This window comes from Dermacentor albipictus, chromosome 9 (assembly GCF_038994185.2).
Source record: "Dermacentor albipictus isolate Rhodes 1998 colony chromosome 9, USDA_Dalb.pri_finalv2, whole genome shotgun sequence".
Classification (NCBI taxonomy): Eukaryota; Metazoa; Arthropoda; class Arachnida; order Ixodida; family Ixodidae; genus Dermacentor; species Dermacentor albipictus.
In genome coordinates, this window is record NC_091829.1 from 15,004,084 (window position 1) to 15,026,089 (window position 22,006).

A 22,006-nucleotide genomic window follows, 5' to 3' on the forward strand; every position below is an offset into this window, starting at 1 on the left:
ATTTCTATTTATTTCTATAAATGTTTTTCTTTTAATCTTTTACTGCTCTACGCTCCCTCAGTCCGTGAAGCCAACCGTTCCCGCTTATTTCGTGTCGCATCCGGGCAGCGTTTAAACATGTCAGCGCTCTCCGCAGCATGCTGGTTGGGTCGCGCTTTAAGAACAGGAAGACAAACATACATTACGCACTATTTCAAGCAATAAAAAAACCCAAAGATTTAAATTCATTAATTTTGCTGCCCTTTGCTAATTCGACTTTTCGGATAATTCGACGAGATCTTGCGCTCCCGCAAGGGTTGAACCAACAGGAGTCGACTGTAATCTGCCACCCCCCCATGTGCGTTTCCCTTCCGTCAATTGACATCCGTTCTATCTCTAATGGACGGGTCGTGTGCGCAAAACTTACCTGTGAACAACCCGATCAATGAATTTCTGGTAATTAAATGGCTGAGCACTAAGTATTACCTTATTGTTGATGTTCGCAGCTGAGTGAGTCGCCCCAAAAAATTGAGGCGTCTCATCCGCTACCTAAAGAGCGTGTGTAATCTGAGCGGAACAGGCAGCAAACGTCAAGCTAACGTTGTCTAATATTTCACTGGGTTCACGCCGGCAGTTTCTCGTCGGTCTCATCTCGTGCGTTAGCGATGGACGGACGGACGGACGGACGGACGGATGTTATGAGCGTCCCTTTCGGAACGGGGCGGTGGGTTGCGCCACCAAGCTCTTGCGCCACCAAGCTCGTGCGACGCCGGCAACGCCACCTGACGGCGCTCCTCATTAGGCGAGCGTTGTGGCTAAAGTTATGGTGGCTGGTTGTGACGCCACTCCTGGTGTAGCTGCCATGGCTGTGCATTCTGCTCCGCAGCAGTTGTCATGCGTGCATGCTTCGCGCCATATATAGTTATGACAGCGCCAGAGAAGTTCGAGGGCAACGCTAAACGTTGATATCGCTGTCATTAATTGCTACGCCCTTCGGGCGAAAACTGCCACAATTTCTTTCGCTTTTGTTGACATTTGGAAATCAAACAGCGCGAAGCTTTCGTTGAAAAAACACTGTATCTGGTTTCCATTCTGGAAGCTTACCATTATAATTGAAAAGGAAGGTGTAAAATCAGTGCATTTTACCGGTGCAAAGACGTGGGGCGGAGACTTGGAGATTGACAAAGAAGTTTGAGACCAAGTTATGGACCGCGCAAAGAGCGATGGAACGGAGAATGCCAGGCATAACGTTAAGATACAGAAAGAGGGCGGCTTGGGTCAGAGCGCAAACATGTACAGCCGATATTCTAATTGACATTAAGAGAAAAAAAAATTGGAGGACGCTTAAGCTTCGCCTTCAAGAGTGGGACGCGACAGCGTTCCCGTCGACCCGCCAAGGGGTATAAGACAATGCGCTACGGCACAGCGATCACTTACGATGCGCCCCGCATCGGACTTAGCGCCCACCTATCACGCGGTGAGCGTCGAGCAACGCAGCGTTCGCCGCGGCAACGAAACGTGCGCCTGAGCGAAAGAAACGAACCAAAGAACTCGGTGTCTCGGAGGGGAAACGATCTACGCCAGCCAAACGTCGTGATCGGCACGGGCAGAGAGATAGATAGTAATCTAAACCGGAAGCACGGCGAAGCGTCGTCAGGGGAGAGGGAGTCCCGCGACGCACCTGGCAGCGGTCCCAATGCGCGCGCGGCGCGCCTCCTGTCGGGGCAGCGCCGTACATTGAGAGGAGGGGGTCTTCTGTGTTTGCCGCAAGATGGCTCTGCGTGTGCGGAAAGCGCAGAAGAAATGCAGCGGAAACGCACTTCGCAACTCGTGTAATTGTGACTTCTGTACGTTACATGTTCATAATTACCGATATACACCGCAGTATAACTTTCCACGGCTCGTTTCGAAGGCAACACCGCATTCACTAGAGGCGCGTTTGCACCGCTTGGAAGCATCGAACTCGTGGCTGAGTGGTAGCGTCTCCGTCTCACACTCCGGAGACCTGGGTTCGATTCCCACCGGGCCAATCTTGGAAGTTGCTTTTTATTTATGAAGCGCCTGCCGTGATTTATCGCTCACGGCCAACGCCGCCGACGCCGACACCGACGCCGACGACACCGGCTTTTCTGCGACACGAGCTCCTTAACGCTATCGCGTTAAAATGGAGCTGGACAGGTCCTGTAATGCGCAGGTTAGATGACCGTTGGACCAGTACCAAGAGAAGGAAAACGCAGTCGAGGACAGCAGAAGACTATAGGTGGAACGTTGAAATTAGGAAATTCGCGGGCGCTATAGTTGGAATCGGTTGGCGCAGGACAGGGGTAATTGGAGCTGTAAATTCTGCTGTAAATTATATGGTAAAAAAAATTAATTCGCGGAGCATTCCATTCTACGACATATCCTTATAGCCCAAGTGTAACCCGGCGGAGTTATACATAGTCCATGCATCAACTTTCATAAATGATGCTCCGTTAACATGAATGAATGAATGGTACAAGCACTCTCTTCGTCCGTGCCGCCATGTTTGAGGCGCGACAGAACGTGGATTCCTTACCATACCCTCGCAAGGCGATGCGGAACCAGTAAGAGACAACCGCGTCACCGGTAATTGAATCGTTGGCGCGCAGCGCGACTTCCAGGCGGCGCGGTGCGTTTGCGCGTCTTGGTCTTGCGCATTCGCGGGCGCAGCTGATTCGGCGCCTGTCGCGGCGGGGGGACTCGCTGCGGCGCTAATTATCTGCGCCGGGGATCTCGGGGACGCTCCCAGAAGAGATGCCACCATCCGCGCCTGATTTCCTGCTGCCGCTCGGCCATTGGCGAGTAATTAATCGCCGCGCGCTCGCGTCGAGTGGCCGCCGGATCTGGGGCGCGTCATCTATTGCGCGGCAAGACTCCGCAACCGTTGGCGGTGTCGTACTTCCGTCACTCGGGAAGATAAGTTTCGACTGTTTCGTGCGAGAGAGTTTGGATTTCGGCGCAGAGATACAAAGCTCCGTGTTGCTTTCTTGTGGAGGCGGTCCGGCTGGATGAAAGAGACCGGAAGGATGCTCAGGGCGTGACAAGTTGACGCGATCGATAGAGCTGTGTAAACAAAGCGGTTCCCACGAGATATTCTAACATTGATAAGTTTCCAGTATAGCTGAAATGAGGGCACTTTAGATGGATACGTGACGTGCTGAGAAAAGGTGCGAGTCAGGAATGACCGCACGTGCGGTATCACCAAGGTTTATTGAAAAAAAAAAAATGGGGAGGTACAACGCACATTTATTTATTTATTTCGAAATACTGCAGGCCAATGTGGTGGCCCAAGCAGGTGTGGGTTACATCCAACGTGAATGTAACAAGCAACAGACAACAAAAAGCAAGAAAGAAAAAAAAAGAAAAAGAAAGTTTAAGAGAGAAGGTGACACTCCAACTCGGTGAGAAAATTATTGCAACCAAAAATATCAGACGGCAATGAATTCCAATCTTCCTCAGTTCTAGGAAAATAACTGAATTTGAAAGATTTTGATCGGGCAAAGATTGGGGTTGGTGCAAATTCATGGCCATGGCGTGTGTGTCGTTTTGTTAGGGGTTTTATACTGTCAGGCAGATCTATTTTTATGTTACCAAACATACAATTATAAAGAAATGAAAGGCGACTAAGCTTTCTGCGGGTTTCTAGAGTAGAAATACAGTTTAATTGCATTAGGTTGGATGGGGAATCAAGTCTACGATATTTGCCAAATATAAACCTAACAGCCTTTCTGTTAATACGTTCAAGTTGCATGATATCTTTCTTTAAATAAGGATCGCAAATGATAGCATATTCAAGCTTAGAACGAACACAGGTATTATAGGCTAAAAGCTTTGTTTGCGAAGGTGCGAATTTCAGCTTTCTTTTAAGGAACCATAACTTACGTAGTGCAAATATAAGAAATATGGGTTGACCAAGTTAGGTTGCTTGTGAAGGTGACACCGAAGTACTTATACTTGCCTACAATCGAGATACTATTGTTTCTAAAGGAATAATAGGACTGGCTAAAATTTAGTTTCCTGGTGATACGCAGTAGTACTGTTTTCTGAGTATTTAGTTGCATGCCCCATTTTTGACACCAGTCGTCAATAACATTCAGTGCACGTTGCAATTCAATGTGATCATTGGGTGATACGATTTGTTTAAAAATGATACAATCATCCGCGAACAAACGTACAGACACATTTTCGGGAGTAACATCAACCAAGTCATTAACATAAATTGAAAACAAAAGTGGTCCCAATACACTTCTCTGCGGGACTCCAGACGTGACAAGAAGAATAGCAGATGATGAATCATTGATTACCACATATTGTTGTCTATTGTGAAGATAAGCCCAAATACATTGAACTATTTTTCCCGGTAACCCCAAGCACTGTAATTTGTACAACAATTTCCCATGTGGCACTTTATCAAAGGCTTTACAGAAATCTGGAAAGAGAACATCTATTTGTCCTGATGCATCAAGCACTCGTGAAAATTCGTGCACAGTTATAACTAGTTGTGTAACAGTAGATAACCCTTTTCTAAATCCATGTTGAAATTTTGATAGTACGTTGTTATCACTAAGGAATTCATGAATGAAGTTTGCAATAACATGCTCGAGAAGTTTACAACAACTGCTTGTAATAGAGATAGGACGATAATTCTCAAACGACAAGTGGTCACCTTTTTTTATAAATCGGCTTAACGCGTGCTATACCCCAGTCAGCCGGTATTTCCCCTGAAGACAGTGAACAATTAAAAAGAGCTATTAGAAACCCGGATAAATACTCAGCGTACCGGTTAAGAAAGGCATTAGGGATACCATCAGGCCCAGCGGATTTCTTAGGATCAAGTTTTAACAGCATGTGCATTACACCTTCCCTCGTTACTTCTATGTCAGTATCAGTTTCAACGACTGAATTATGAAATTCATAATAATCGGTTTTAGTAAAAACACTCTGGAAATATGCATTAAAATGTTCAGCAATAGCACAGGAGTCAGTTATCACCAAACCATCGACATTCATTTTGCTAATCCCGGTTTTCGACTTACTTAAGTACCGCCAAAACTTTTGGGGGTTAGTTTGAAGAAAATCTGTCAATGTATTAGCATAAAATGTTTCCTTGCTTTTACCAAGCTTGTTTGTAGCGTATCTTAATTCAGTAAACTGGGGAGTCATTGTTGCGCGCTTCTTGCGTAGTCTTTCAATTTTACGCTTCATGTGAATCATTTCTCGGTTAATCCACGGGTTTACACGGTGCTTACAAATTTTTCTGCTGGGTACAAAATTATCAAGACGATAATGTATGGTTTTAACAAAAAGTTGCCATGAGGTCTCAACATGCGTGTCAAGGTAATCAAGTATAGCGACATCATCAGCCTTAGAATATTCCTTTACAACAGTGGCTGACAGAGTTTTTTTAGTTCGACCTAAATCCTTATCCCAGGTAAAGAAGATTAGCTTATGGTCAGAAATTCCAGGCTCAATTACAACGCTGCCGTCAGTGAATATTTCACTGAGGAACAGTAAAGCCAAAATTGAGCTGCCTCGAGCATAGTCAGTCACCGCTTGCTTAAGGTTGAGCAAAAGCATGTCAAGAATAGAATCACCAGTAGACGAACAGCCATAACGTAGGTTCTCCCAATCAGTCGATGGTAAATTAAAATCACCAGTTATCAATATGTTTTTGTTACGCAAACCTATTAGTCGATCGTATAGCTTATTCAAAAACAAATCATCTGCATTGGGTGTGCGGTACATGGCACAAAGGAAAAAGGTATCTTGATTAAACGATATATTAAAAAAAAAAGGCTTTCATGATCCGCAGTTTGATCAACAAGACTGACATCAACGCTATCTTTTACAATAACCGCCACGCCACCACCACGAGAGCCTCTATCACGCCTGAATAGTTGATAACCAGGTGGCACAATTTCGTCGTCGCCTATCAGATCATGTAGCCACGTTTCTGTAATAACGCATATATGCGGGTCATATAAAATAAGGATATTTTCAAGCTTATCAAGTTTGTTACTAATGCTCTGTGCATTAAAAGATATCAGGCGCAGCTGTGCAGTTGGGAACTGCTATACCTTTGTAGGCTTCTTTTTCGCCTTTGAAAGCCATTTTCGAGTGTTTGAGGTGTCATTCCAACTGTAGATATCATTGTCAACATGAAGGCTATCATGCACAATGAATACTTTTTTACCAGCTGCTTTGTCTTCCTTCGCTGTCTGCCAGAGCAATTTGCGCTTCCGTCGAGTGTCATCACAGTAGTCGTTATCAATACGTATCTGAGAACCCTTAAGCTTTGAAACATTCTTCCAGACAGCCTGCTTTTCCCTGTAGTCTTGAAAATAAAGAATTACTGGCCGATTTGGTTCGCTATGTCCCCGCTGTGTCCCAGTCTGTGAATGCGGGCGACTGAAGAGAAGTTCACGCCCAGCTTTTTCCTAAACAACTCATCAATAACCTTTTTCCTCAAGTCTAATTCAGTTTCATTCGCATGTTCCGCAATACCAAAAACTATCAAGTTTGATCTACGGCTACGATTTTCAAGGTCAACTAGCTTAGCATGCTGTGCTATGACGGCTCCTTGAAGAGTCTCAACGCTAGCGGTTAGTTTTGCATGGGTTTCATTAACGTTTTCTTCAAGGGTATTTACTCGTACACCAAAACACTCAATACTTTTTTTTTTCAGTAAGTCAACTATTTCTGCCTTGATTTCATTCTGTCCTTAAGAGTTGCGCGAACATTTCATCAACTGTAGGAGGACCTGGATTTAACTCTACATCCCCGCAAAGGATAAGTTTGCACGAACAAAAGCATTCATATGCAATACTCAAGCAGGTGCGTGGGCACGGCAAAATAACAAGAAATATGTCATCACTACGTATTGAACATTCATGCCTAACCTGTACGATGAAGAAACGAGAGGCCGTAAGCCACATGCCCCCAGCGCTTTCGCCGCGCCCACTGTCGATGCCGAGGGGTAGTCCACTTCTTATAGCTTTGGTGGCCGATGACGTAACAAATCCGGGCAGGAAATGCAGAAGAGCCCCTTCCGGGACTGCGTCGTCAAATCCATTTTGTTGTCTTCGGTTGAATCGAAAAAGCTGTTGAGCGAAGGGAGTCGAAGGCCCCGGCAGAAGAAATCAGCAGAGCCTGCACGATGAAGAAACGAGAGGCCGTAAGCCACATGCCCCCAGCGCTTCCGCCGCGCCTACATGTTGGAATCAGGCACGCACCTAAAGTGGGGGGGGGGGGGGGGGGGGATTGCCTGATTCCCGCCCACGCCACCACTCCTCACACATTCCTAAAGTACCGTCGAATCAATGTTGAGACTTCACAGCTATTCAGCGGTCAACATTTTGTTGCCCTTTTCCCTCGTTTTGGATAGCGGTAGTTATCGGCATCTACTGGGGTGTGAAGACCAGTTTTCTCATAGATTGGATGCCCGCGAGATTAACTCGAGATGCGTTCAGTTGTTACGATCTATTCAACGGTCACGCGCGTCGCTGTTTCTTCGTTAGTTCAACCTTTTTTGTTTAGAATGATCCAGGGATCAGGAAAGGGATTCGGTTCTTAGTCAGCTGGTCTGTATGCTCGTGGAAGGTGTTGCGGCCGGAGAAAACGCCATTTGCGTTTAACTTTTCCATTCGCTTTATTATTTCCTCGAGTAACGGCACGCCGCGAAGCTGGCAGATCCTCGGAACCATATACCCGCGATGTGGGTTTGATAGGGTAGAAAATAAAATAATGTGAAACAGCGTCCATCATCAAACCTGCAATAACCCTTGAACCCATACGCAATATGACTGTCACGCGTTACCTCGTCTTGTTTTTCCCTAATTGTACAGCACTTTTCGTGCCATTTGAACAAGGGTCGCAAGGAGTTGAGAAATTGAGCGATATGCTAAGGAGGAGCGCCAAGGCAACAGCCAAACGGGAAGGAAAAGCGAAAATTAATAAATTTAGCTGTTGTTTACCAAAATATTTATGGATGAACACCTTTTTATTTAAAAATGATGTGCAGAAAACGCCGTCGGAAGTGGGAAACAATTCTGTGTGTTTTGAATGACGCTTCTACAGTTATCAGTCGAACCGCCTGACGTACCCACTTCTGTGCTGTGCCTATGTGGGGTTCCTTCTAACCTTTCGCGATGGGCGCAGTACGTCTAGAACCGCAGCGTCCTGTGCTCTACGTGGTTGTACGGGACTGGCGGCCACGCATCGTTACGCAAAGAGAGAGAGAGAGAGAGAGATGCGAATGAGAGAAAGGCAGGGAGGTTAACCAGAGTTAAAGTCTCCTGTTTGCTACTCTGCACTGGGGGAAGGGAAAAGGGAGGTAAATACGGAAAGAAGAGCGCAACTTCCCGAATAACAACACGAGTCGGTTTTGGAATTTGCTAGAGCAGTAAACGAGGGTTCCAAAAGAACTGTGATTGTTCCTCAAATATATATTTCTCTATAATTGTTACAGAACAAATTTAAAGAAAAAACATACTATATTCGGATACAACTTAAGTCTGCAGGGAAGGCCCGCCCACGTCCTCGTAACCGCCAGCCACTTTTCCTCCGCGAGGCTGCAAGTCATTCGTACTTCAAACTTTTCCTGTTACCCAGATAAGGCGGTAACCACAAAAATAAAATTATTAGCGCGTAAATTTATAAGTTTTCCTTCGCCTGTTATAGTGGAATAGCGAAAGCCTAATTCTTTATTGAACTGAAATTAAATGCTTGTTTCGCTGCAACTTTATCAAGTTTCACTTCAGTTGGCAGTGAAGTTTCATGAGTAAAACGGGCTCAGCAACGAAATGAACTGTACCGCACACTTTTGAAGAGTGAAATGCTCAGACTCCATACACATTGTCCATGTCTGTTGCACACATCATTGCTTACGCCCATGAAAAGACTCTTCAAGAACAGTGGACGCTCCGGAATTATCAAGTACGACGCCATTTTGAAAAGGCCGCATGACGACGATTTTGTTTGCTTCTGTGATTGGCTGGCGGAGTAACACAACCCCGTGCGGTCCGTGTGCCTTAGTTGCTAAGTGCTTTCTTTTTTTTTTTTAACTTTCATTCATTCGAAATTTTTATTTTACAATTTCGCTTGTTTACCTGTTTTTGGCAGTGTTCTTCCTGCGCGAGTCCATTTGATGCGGTTCCTTGTTTGCCAAGTAATGGAGAGGTGTATCTCAAAGGCCTACGTCTGAGATACACCTTACTTCATTTCTCTTTGGTGGGTTTACGCGCCTTTATGGCGAATGGTGGGCGTCATTCATATCTGTACTCGTAAATGTACCCCCCTCTCGTTTGCATAGAACAGTTACCTTGGGTTTCCCCCCCCCCCCCTCGAAAAAAAAATATCCTGAGTACGTGCCTGGTTGGAATCTATGCGAAGCGATGCTTTAGTGAGGCGATTAATAAAAGGCTATGCAACTAACGGCGATGCGCACAGTTGTGTTTATCTTCATCCTGTGCCACGTGTAACATCATGCAGTGTTTAGGTTTATCCACCGCAAAGGTCACAACTTTAATCTCATGGCAGTTCCTTGTTTGTGCACCACACCACTCAAAAGCTAAGCGAAAATACCAACTGCGAATAAGGCGGATTCACGGTGTGAGGCGTCCACGCAGCGATGTGACAACGACGAAGGCGATGCATAAAGTGTTCGTCGCCGTAATTAAGGTCATCATCATTATTCAATGGCGACGCACAGAGATGTACGACACATATCTAGCTACACTTGAGGATTCTGTACCTCTTGCTTCACTGTGGCACATACGCATTTTAGAGCATTGGCAAAGAATGGGCATGAAACCAGTGGCGCATGCCGAATGACTAAATCGAAAAAAAAAATAAGAATCTGTTGAATATAACGCGCTATGCCGCTCACAGGTCAATGTTCTGTGTGAGAACCTGTGAGTCGACATTATACCTTCAGGTTTCATGCAGGAGTTGGTAAATTCTCTTATTACACAGAATTCATCAGGCAATATATATATATATATGAATCCGCCGAGATACCGACCGACCCAGCAGCAGCCACACCAAACCTAGGTGCATAGACAAGGAAAGTTTCGCTTAAACAAGCCTTCTATTGTGTCCCGAGCATAGCTTTCCATGCAATAATTACTAGAGGGAACTCTGGCGCTCTATGTGACGCTGCAGTCGTTGTACCACCATGGGAATGATGGGAAGTATACATGGATTTGTCTGACCTTCGTGCCTGTGGATTCAGACGTTCTTGTGGCTTTGTATATTACGCTATATAAATCTTATTGTCGCAAATTTCAGCGCAATCTATACTCTTCGAAGTGCAGAAGACGCCGCGAACACGCACAATTGCTATTAATTGCAACGATTGAGCTTGTCCATGTGGCCAAATCGAATGCGCCAAGCGTCTCTAAGGCACTGGCACGCCCGCGATAAATTCATAAGGGCATTTCATTCGCTTGTCGATACATTCGTCCATGCATATCAGGCTTCAATATCAGGCTTCAGTGCCAGAGTTCCTGTGTTCGAATCCGTCCTGAGCATAGAGTTTCCTATGGTCCCGAGGACAGCCGACGAAGCGGCGCGACGCCTGAGCTAGGGTGGCTGGACCCTACCTGAGCGCCGAGTGTGATGATGATGATGATCCTCTTTTCTGGCGCGTACCCGCGAAGGGAGATAGGCCAATAATTGGGCGGCTAACAATGGAGAATTGTTATTTGAATAGGAGAATGGCCAATTAAAAGGAAAGACAAGAGGAAGTACCAGAAAAACTAGAATAGCACGCGAACAAGCAGTCAGGCTAACTGAAGGGAAATTGACAATGTAATGTTAATAAAGGATTTGGAGAAAGAATTTCGGTGCATTATTGGTGATTTGATAGGTAGAATAAAGCTAAAAAAAAATAAGAAGGGTAACCGTCTTGTTCCAGTTAAAAAAAAATCAAACTGCGCAACAAACATCCATGTGACTGTAGCCTAGTGTCGAGACCCCATATGGCAATATTACCGGAATAGATTATTTTCTGATGGTTCCATCAAGAATAGGCAAGTTCACTTTTCAATTATTTTTTTAATATTCGTAACGCTTATGAAATTTAGTAGTTACATTTTGTTTCTGTTGCAAACCTTGACTAATTCCCCTGTTGGATACGTGCCATATGCAGAGAGCTGTTACTGCAGTTACTTAGAGTTATTACTTAGAGTTATTACTTAGTCTAGCAACTAAGCAAGTTGACCTAAAACGTTAAAAGAAGATCGCAGGAACCCCTTAAATTGTAACAAAAAGAGACAGAGGTACCTTCTGATTGAATACATTCTTTTTTTTTTGCGATGTTAATAATAATACGGCTATATCCTCCTTGTTTGAGTGTTATTAAACAACAGCTGTTGGTGAAATGACTTCCTAAAACTGCTGGTACATGTTACTTTTTTTTTGCTTAGACACATTATAAAGCCAATTTTATTGCTTTGTGTTGTGCCCTACTGCGCACATGTTACAGCTAAATCCCTGATTTAGCAAGCTTCAATCTGCTTAGTAGATTCTTTTCTTTTCATTGCCGCATAGAACTCTCTAATAAAGTGATAGATTGATTTTCTCCATTTAGCAAAGTAATATTGCACTTCAGTTTCGGTTTAACAAGCTTTGTCCGTGCCTGTGTCTACAGATTGCCGTATGTGCCTGTCAGTATGTCAGTATATGAACTTTCTACAGAGTGTGCAAGTTCTTAACACATTTTTATGCTGCTCTTGTTTCTTTTCTTACAGTTCATTCTGGAACATCACTGTTGAGGCGCTTGCAAATGTAAGTTTCAATATCTTCACTGAAACTGCTTCACTGAATCTGTTCCAGTTGCTGGGGTGGCTGAGTGGTTATGACAGTATTCTCCTAAGCATCACGTCTTGAGTTTAATATGTTGCCGAGGTTATACTATTTCAAGGAGGTTATGTGTGCTGAAAATTTTGTGTCAATTGCAAGCTTAAAATTAGCCTGCATTGCTCATTGCATAGACACCACTGTTAAATGCAACACTCCACCAATCAATTTCATTTTTGAGGCAGCATTGCTAGCGTTCCGATTAATCACTATAAATCGTGAAAAATGGTACTGTGCTTGCAGGCTTGATTATTCAACAGCTGTAATTAAAAATATTTTTGAGTGGCTGCTTCTTGTACGGTGTTTGAGAGAACAAAACGAGGCTGGAAATAAAGCACCGGTGCCATCCAAATGTGCGCCGGGTCGCGTATTTCCAATTGCTATGGGTACAGCGGGGCGTGGCACTTGCGGAGGCGACGGACGTTTGCGCGCATGCGCGAGTAAGAGCGGGTGCGAGAGAGGAAATGTGGGGACTTTTGCTCCTTGAATATACGACTCTGCCTAGGCACTACGGAAGAGTTTCTTAGCGCGTGTTGTATGCGCTTGTCCGTAGGCGCGCCGGCAGAAGTCGCGGGGCGCGGTAGTGCTGAACCTATAGCATCGCAAGTTGGCGACTCGGCGCAATTATATCTATTCAATCGTGTTGTTTGCTAATTAAAACAACGTGTCACTATTTCGCATTATTGGCGGCGCCTCCAGGACGCCAAAGCGGCAACGGGGACATCAAAGCTAGAAGCCGGACTGGTCCGTGGGTTGGGGCTCGCAGAGGCCTGCGCGTGCCCCAACCCACGGGCCGCCCTGCTTCCAGCTTTGATCCCTCCGCTACCGCTTGGTTACATGTTCCCTCCTGGAGCAGTGCTTGTAAAAAATGCAATATATCGTCGTGACTAACAAAGTGACCCGCGTCTTATACAACACCAGTCAGAACCTTGCCCTTTCAGAGACAGTGATCACCAAATGGGGCGTCCGTGCCCACTGCCTCACCGCTCGGGTAGTCAGCGGCGGAGCATTAAAAAAACTCGACCCCCTTCCGCCATGCCGGCACGCCTAAGGACAAACGCACTCTACACGCGCAAAGAAACTTCACCGTAGTGCCTAGTCAAAGTCATATTCAAGGAGCAGAGGCCCCAGAATTTCTCTCTCGCACCCGCTCTTACTCGCGCCTGCGCAGAAACGTCGAGCGCCGTCAAAAGCGCCACGCCCCGCTGTACCTACTAAAAACGCCGCCCGGTCAATGACCCCCTCCCTCCGGAGCCTTGCGCGCGACGGAAGACGGCGCGCTTCGTCCCCGCTTCCCTCCCTTGCGTGCGCAACATTGACCGCCGGCTCACTCTCGCATGCTTTCAATCGCACGTACAGCATACGGCGCGCGACGACGATTTTATCGCCCTTGGACTTTATATGGAACATCACGGCAACGCCGACGTCAGAAATGCGCCTCTAGTGTGCATATAACTGATAATATTTATGTGTAACCGGCAAAATATACGCGTGCTGGGACACTAAACTAAACAAAGCAGCACCGGCAAATCAGGGCGTAAGTGGACACACACATCTAGCGCCGAGCACGACAATGAGCTTGTAGCGCTAAACAGCAGAACAAAAATTACAGGCTGCTGCCCATAGCCAGAGCAATCTTGCATAGAGTCCCAGTGACCATGTGCTTGGGCGAGTTTTGCTTTGGAGGAAAGGCAAACAGTTGCCACATATCTTCGTGCTTCGCTGCAAACTACACGTAAGCTCGTGTAATTGTGGCGCCGCTGCGTCAGTACACGGCATTCGGAAAAGTTATTTCCATATTTTACATTCATCTCGTGAAGTGGTGTGCTGTTTCTATACTGTTACATTCTGTAAGAGAGGTCCGGCGCCCATTGCACTTAAAATTAGAACAAGGTTCCGTGTAATCTTGGCACTTCTGGTCTATTATGCGAAAAAGACAGGTGAGGCGTCCTGTCTGCACGCCTCACCTTTTTTACATAATGAATCCTTACCAACTAGCTCAGCCTTCTGTCGTTCTAAACTTCTGGTCTAAGTGCAAAACAGCTTTGAACAACAAGAAAGTTCTTCCATGAGTTTGGCTTCAAGCAGGAAGCTGTGTCTTTAGCATAACAACTTGCAGTGCGTTATCATTTCAGCTCGAGTCCAGCGATTTCATTATTTGAATATAAAATTAAAAATAAATTTATCTGTAATATTTGCTGCCTATTCGTATAAAAAAAATTATTTGTGCAGAAATTATGTTGGCAAAATTGAGCTACCGATCTTGTAAATATCTAGAGAAATCTGGGGAATTGTTTTATTCGAGTTGGGGTACAACTGACCTTGGAGGTTGGCAGCACTGCACCAGGTACACATTAGATCTAATGCTTCTACCTAAACATCAAAGTCGTACTTATCCATGGAAACTTTACAGTGACAGATTTGACCAGGCGTGAGAAAAGGTTCTCTGTTTACTCTGGCCATTCTCATTAAATCATGCTGTTAAATGCTAATAGGCAAAAGCTATATTTAGCTCATCTGGTCTACAGCACTAAAAAAGCACTTTAGCAGTCAGGTGCTTTCTTTCCTTGCTGGACATTACTGGCTCCTCCTGCATGAAACCTGCTTCATGTCCTCTACCAAGTAAGTTCAGAAAACACAGTAAACTTCCGTTAATTTGACTCTCGAGTACTTTTGAGTTTTCGGATAATTTGATCCCGACCGAAGGTCCCGCCCGGCACCTATGCATTTCTATATGGGCTCAAAATTTTGTTATTTAGATTCCTAAAACTAACCTTCGTCGGATAATTCCAACTTAACCAGTCAGCATGTACGTGCCTGACCCCTAGGTGACCCCAGTACGTTTAACACACGTCACCTCTCCTCGAAAACGACCATTTTCGGCCAGCCTTTGGAAAATTTTCAAGAAATAATGGTAGCTCACTGTGGATTATTACGGTATTTTCCCGATTCTAACGCGCGCCTTCTTTTTCCCACCAGTAAAATTGGGCCGAGAACCGCGTCTGCAGCGTTTGTATGCTTTGCCGCATACACAGCTGTATTGCGAAAAAGCTGACTTTAGGAAACCGGCTGCCATTGTGCAACACATATTAAACCCTTGCCCACTTTTTCTTTCTAAATAATTTAGTGCGCGTTAGATTTATACTTTGGTTAGGAAATTTAACGCTTTCTTCTTTGGACTCAAAGAACACTGTCGCGGGTTTGGTTCGGGGGCGTGTTAGCATCGGGCGAATACTGCCAAATGAATCAGCGGTGTGTTTTGATGCTTTTTCTGCATCTTGTTTAATTAGCCCAGCTGGATAGTTCGATGTATTTCGACGGTCTCATCATGATCAAAGTAACGGAAGTTGACTGTACTTTGTACTAGGCTTACATGATGCCTGCATTTGTTTGAAGCAGCAGAACTGTTTAGCCACTACGTGCTGGTTGCCAAATGTTTGTTCTCTCCAAACATGATGAATAGTTTTGGCTTCTCACCTATGCACAGGCAGCATAATTAACATCTATTCACTCGCACTTCGTGAATTACTACATACTCGTTAGTTTTCTTTGTTATCTTTGGCACTTGTGATTATGAGCAGATCACCCTTCGGCTGCAAATGAATGATCTGTGGCAAGTCAAAGGAAGAATTTTTCTTTAACTACGAGGCTTTTCTTTCGAGGAAACCGTATGGTGTTTTTTTTTTTGTAGTAATTGCTACGAACGGGTGGATGTCTGATTTTCCCTTTATTAAATACTTCTCTATACCTTGCGGGTTTTCACAGAACTCTTACGTCAAGCTCTTGCCTTTGCTTCGAGTTGTTGACAAATTCGACTTCGCCCTGCCATCTGCTAGCTGCCTGGTTAGCTCAGATAGTATAGTGACTGCCTCGGAATGGTGGTGGTCCCGGGTTTGAGTCCCGGACCAGGATTAATTTCTCTTCAACTGTGAGGCTTTTCTTTCGTGAGGTACCCGTATGAGTTTCCTTTGTAGCAATTGCTACGAACGGGTGGATGTCTTATTTTCCTTTTATTAACATGAAGATGTAGATGCAGCACAAGGCGCAATCCAATCACAGGCATGCCCTTCCTCTGCTCGCCTCGCGCGCCGTTTCCTGCTAGTTCAGGTCCAGCGGTCAGATGGGGAGGCTGCGTTTGGTCCATTTTGCCAAAGAGCAGGCTGCGATGAAGGAACGGCAGCAGGAGCAGCCCATGCGTTATGTATTCGGCCGAAGAACAAGCGGCATTTGATTAACGCCACCGGGAACTCACTCGAGAAAGGGCTGGTCATCGACGTGACGACCTCGCTGTGAGGAAGCGCAAAGCTAAGGTGTTATGACTATGAAGAGCCGCAGATCCCAAGCTTCGCTTCCACCCCTCTTCACAGTAGCGGAAAGGTCGTCAATTTAAAAATTTTTTTTTTGCCTTCTCTGGCTTATTATGTCCCTTCTCACAGTAAGGGCAGCTCTTTCAATATTGCAGAAGAGCAATTTATCAATACAGTTCCCAACACTTTACTGTTCCTTTAAAAATAATGTGTGCTATCCTACCACATTGTCGTGTTCACTGGATTTTTATGAATTTTAATGTTCACATTTTGGCAGCTGTATAGTTTATACAGCGTATTGCTTATTTGCAAACCCAATGATGAGTAGAAGTTGAAATGCGCCATGCTGCTTGTCCAGGGGGATGGGCCCAGTGTTCCGGCACTGCCCCTGTCTGCGGCCTGCCCGGGAGGAAGTCCGGGTCCTGGACTATGCCCACCATGGCCTAGAGGACGTGCCCTCAGAGGTGTTCAACTACGAGCGCACTCTTGAGGAACTATATCTTAATGCCAACCAGATCAAAGACCTACCCAGGGTTAGCTATTAACCTGTTAATGCTTCTCGCTCATTATTTTCAGTTGCATGAACTTTCCTTGGAAGTTTTCATTGCCTAATGTGCCTTGAAAACATGTTCTCATCTTCTGACAGTTTCTGGGTACTAAATTGGCAAAAGTAAATGGGAAAAAACATTTCTCAGATGCAAGTGCCCTGCCATGTGTTCCAGAGCTTTATGATAATTAGGAAGCTGTATTTGTGATCAACTGTGAGATTGAAGTGAACATGGATGGACGCAGCATGAATTTTAAGTTGCATAGAGCTGAGCGACAGTGCACAGCACATTTTATCTCGGACCATTCTGCTAAGTTTCGCTGCACATTGTACTGCTGTTTGACCTCTGGGAATTGCCCTGTCGCCTGATGTTCACCAGTTTTATGCTTCTTCATCACATCTTTCAATAGTTAAGGATTTGATGTTCGCATACCATGGGGAATAGCACAAAACCTGGGATCTTGATTTTTTCATTGTCAAAAATATGCTGTAGCTATGGCAGAAAGCTGGTTTAGTTGGAACTCAGGTGGTTAAGACATTTCCAGTGCTTAGAGGACAGAAAAAAAAAACACCTTGGAAAATCGTAGAAAATGCTTATCCTGTCCTGCTACTTCTATCTTAAGTTAAGATTTTTCACGCAATAGCGTTAAGGAGCCCGTGTCGCAGAAAATATGGCATCGTTGTCGGCATCCCACATCAGCATTGGACGCCACTTCGACAAAAAGAATTTCGAACGAAATTCCGAACTACGCATACCCAACCACTCGTCTACCACCAAAGTTGCTCATACCTTGTCTTTTATTCTTTACAATGTTGTTCCTCTAAATTTTGCAAACGGCAGCTCATAAACAAATGTAATGGAAAAAAACACCGACAGCGCATGTCCTTTATGTCAGCTCTACTCAGACTGAAATATTAAAAGTGTGAAACAATAACAGGAGATCGACCCATGCAAGAGGCCAAATTTCTACCAGAAAGCTCGCCTTCGTGCATAGTGTTCGCAACCAGCGTTTCCCAGTAAACATTGCGGTTACATACGCTGCAGTTGCCGGGAAGCATGAAAAGCAGTCAGGGGTCTTTGAACACTCTTCTGTTCCACTCTTAAATGCGAAGCTTAAGCGTGTTCCAAATTTTGACCCCCCCTTCCCTCTCCAAGCGTAAAAATATATGAATAACCAAAATATCCAGCTATGTAACTTCAGGTATGACTCGCAGCTTATTTTTGTTCTATTTATTTGCAAAGGAACAGTGTGCAAGCAAGTGACAGGTATCAAGCAGTGCACAGAATTTTGGCAGAGTGAAAAAGTAGTACGTCTTGAACTGTCATTCAATGACATAGAACTTGTACCTGGGGTAGATGACAATTCATCTTTAAAAGTTTCTTAAGAGGGCAAAAGAGCACACTGACATGTACACCCACACTCATGCACAGTGCTCAGCAATTGAAACAAGATACTTGGAGCACTTGGCTGCTTGGCACTTCCTGTGCCACAGGGGACACCGAACTGATGCACTGTTGTATCACATGAAAGCGAGAGTGTTTGTGATGCATTGTAACATGCATTCGGCGCCTCAGCAATCACGCAGCGCTCACCGGTAACGCAAAAAGTACTGGCTTCCATGCGGTCTGACTACCGTACTTCAGTCACTGAGCACTCTGCATGTGAGTTAATTTTTTGTGCTCTGAAACAAGTTAAAAAGGTTGAATTACACACCTGTTTATAGAACAATGTTTCTAGCTCTTGTGGCAGTCGTGTCTAAGCACATTTTCGACTAAAATACTTGTTTATTTTTTTTAATGTTGTATTCTGAGTTCGCTGCTCTGCAAATGTGACTTTACTTGTTGCTAACACGAAATATTCTGGTTCCTCTTCTAGCCACTATTTCACTGCCATGGACTAAGAAAATTGAATCTAAGTGATAATGACATTCAAACTCTACCTCCAGCTATATCTTCACTTGTCAGCCTAGAAGAACTAGACATTAGCAAAAACAGTAAGTAGCTTTGTGCATGTGGCAGTGTCCCTGCATGTTATGTAGTCTTTCTATTCGGAAATATTGAATTACCTCTTCTCTGCTTTAGATGTGATAGAAATTCCCGACAACATCAAAGGTTGCAAATGCCTGGCCATAGTAGAAGCAAGTGTGAACCCAGTGGGAAAGTGAGTATGCCTACATGAGTACAAAATGTTGCTCTTGTGATTAACCTTGCTGCATTTGGTAGCTCATTAAAAATGCAAAGTTACTCTGTATTGCAATTGTAATGATTTTTTGTGCCACTACAGTCGAACCTTAATATACGATGAATATGGATATCACATATTTTAATGTGTAAGCGTTCTAGGGCTACTTCTCTTGGAAATCTGTCTGTCTATCTGTCCATCTGTCTGTAATGCATCACATGATGTACAGCATAGGTATTCACGGCGTCCTATGGGTATATATAAGAATATCTTATGACTACGTGTGACTACATATGACTACTGAGATTAGGATTATGACTATATATAGTGAGTACTGAAAAGGCATTAAGAGTAATTAAAGTCAATAACATACTAATCAGATTAACTACAATGAAATTAAGAATAAATAGTACTCTAGTGAGGGGTAAGGTAATAGTGATTGAATAATTACATTAATTTATTGATCAATTAATTAGTCAACTAAATGACAATGAATGTTAAGTTAGTCAGATATAATATAAATCGATTTATATCAAATTAATTAAGGTCAATAATGATTAATTGTAATTAAGATACACCACATTAATGTGGATTACGCTTAAATTACTTAAGCCCAGTCAATAGTAATAAGGGTAATGGAAATTGACTGATTTTACATTACTTAACCCTAATTCAGATTAACTACAATTACATAAGGTTTGCCCAGTAATATTAATTCCAACTAATAAAGTTCACTTATGAGGTAATTGCATCAGTCCATTGCCATACTTGCAGCACATTGAGCTGTAGTGTACACACACTGCAGCCACTCAATCATCTCAACTCAGCCACTCAATCAATCATACGTTGCATGAGTGCAAGATGACCAAGTGTAAATAATGCTTATGCATTATCTGACGAGCCCTACTAGAAATTACCTGCAGTAATTTTTCTTTTTGGATATAACATAGTGCATATATAAAATTTGGTTAGACTCTGCTTTCTTTCAGTGAGTATTCTACTGCAATAACTAAACCGACAATACGATGTCTAAGAAAATATAAGTTATAGGGAAGCAAATATTTGTTCGCTTGGCATGTCAAAGTATGTATCCTTGTTGCAAGAATGTGAAACGCTTTGCAACAGATACTCGAATGCGTGCACGTTTTGGACTTTGGCTTGGCTTAATTGGCATGCATCTGGCAAGCAATTACACTGATCCCATGTGACCGCAGCAATCGCATGGTTGCATAATAGGGGTGCAAAGTATGTTTCTAATTTAGCATTGTTCAGGGCAAAGTCTCGGCAGACAAGCCATCAAGAGCTATCAAACTTTTCTGTTCATTTGGAGGCATCATGTAGGCTGTGTTTCTTTCACATAGACCTGATCAGTTTTTTTTTTTTCACATTTCAACACGCATGTTTACAGCAAACATTCAATATAATGAACATATTTTCATGTTAGATGTGACTCCATTGTAACAAGCTTCGACAGTTTTAACGGCCCAGCAGAGGGCTATAGCTGTCATGAAACTCAGTTTTGGCTTCTGCATTTTGGCGAAGATTACCATAGTGATTGCCTTTATATTGCAGACTTCCTGAAGGCTTTACGCAGCTCATAAATATAGAACAACTTTACCTTAATGACACGTTCCTGGAATATCTTCCTGCAAATTTTGGGAGGTATGTACACCGATATGTATATTTTAATTTTTCTTAGTTTGGCACGCCTGTTTATACTATTACTTCAGGGGCCTTGTGCTGGTCCCACATTTTGTTCATTTTGCTCCAGAAGCAAAAGAAAAAGCACAAGATCATGTTTCTTGTGAGTAACATATATCTGTTAAATTACAGGTTGTCAAAGTTAAAAATTTTGGAGCTGAGGGAAAACCATCTGAAGGTTCTTCCCAAATCCATGGCTCGCTTAACGGAGCTGTCCCGCCTCGACATTGGCCAGAACGACTTTACAGAGTTGGTACGTGCCTGAAGTCTCAGTCTCAAACTATTAAAGTTTGAAGCGTCAAAATGTGAAAGCATGACTTGATTGTCTTTTTGTATTTTCTCGTAATTGCTTAATAGGATTGAGCTACCAGGCGCAATTGTGAAATAACGACTAATGTGTTGCATGTCTGTTGTACTTGAATATATTTTTTTAATATATGTCACCTTGCTGGCATTTTCATACTCCAGTAAGGGTTCTGCTAGGTATGCACCTTATATTATTAGTAGAATTACTAGGATTGCTAACTCTTAAGTGTGCTTTAATCCTCTAGTGTGCTGCATAGTTGAGGAAATGTACTCAAATTTATTCCCTTAACCATTTTGTTATTTAGATCAGTAATGACCTTATTTTGCTTAATTCCATAGAAAGCGCTTCTAAAACTTATTCAACCAATTTGCTTCATGTTTTAAGCGTGGAAACGCCGCACCACTGTCTGGCCAAGTCAATGTCGCCTTCGCTTTCTGAATCATCACTTTTGTTAGATGAAGCGATGACAAGACTATCATCATCCTCTTTGCTCGAAGAACAAAACTGTAGTGCATCACTTTCACTCTCTATTTCGCTGTCAGAGTAGAGCAGGGGATTTCTTTTGCACGTGTGACTGACATGTGAGCTGTCAGTGGCAGATGCCATCGTTCCAAATCTGCCAAGAAGCACAAAAAGCATATGTTTCCAAACACGCAGTCTTTGGGCACTGACAAAGTGCTGCCATCTATGTAGTAAAAAAAAAAAAAGAGCGGTATCAGCATGAAATTCAAACGTTGACACTGCAGCCATCGATGTATCATATGAAAAACTAGGTGGATGTGCTGAGTTTGTCCAAATCACTTTTAAAATGGAATTGCTGTTGATGAGCTGAGCTCATCCAAAACACTTAATGAGTTAATCCGTTGGTTACCACTGGGCCTCTGTATTAGCCTACGTAATCCCTTCTATGCACTAAGACTCGCGAATAGTGGTTATCTGCTCGTCTGAGATTTGGTGGTGACGCTGTTTCTTCCCTTGTTTCCCAGCCTGAAGTGATCGGTAGCCTCCCCAGCCTGACTGAGCTCTGGTGTGACAGTAACAGGCTGACGTCTTTACCTTCAGTGAGTCCTCTTTTTCTGTGGACTTCCAGAACGTGTTTCAG

At 43.8% G+C, this 22,006-nt stretch overlaps 1 protein-coding gene across 2 annotated transcripts in view; it reads left to right on the forward strand.

Moving 5' to 3' along the window:
• The window catches only part of Lap1 (leucine rich repeat containing protein 7 lap1), a 66,358-nt gene that overhangs the window by 12,798 nt on the left and 31,554 nt on the right, over nt 1-22,006 (forward strand). For both annotated transcript variants that reach the window (XM_065433963.1, XM_065433965.1), the window contains exons 2-8: nt 11,751-11,787; nt 16,525-16,699; nt 18,591-18,708; nt 18,797-18,875; nt 20,469-20,558; nt 20,730-20,850; nt 21,891-21,965. In XM_065433963.1, coding sequence (XP_065290035.1) covers nt 11,786-11,787; nt 16,525-16,699; nt 18,591-18,708; nt 18,797-18,875; nt 20,469-20,558; nt 20,730-20,850; nt 21,891-21,965 — 660 coding nt within the window. In that variant the 5' untranslated portion in view covers nt 11,751-11,785. The remainder of the gene's footprint in view (nt 1-11,750; nt 11,788-16,524; nt 16,700-18,590; nt 18,709-18,796; nt 18,876-20,468; nt 20,559-20,729; nt 20,851-21,890; nt 21,966-22,006) is intronic.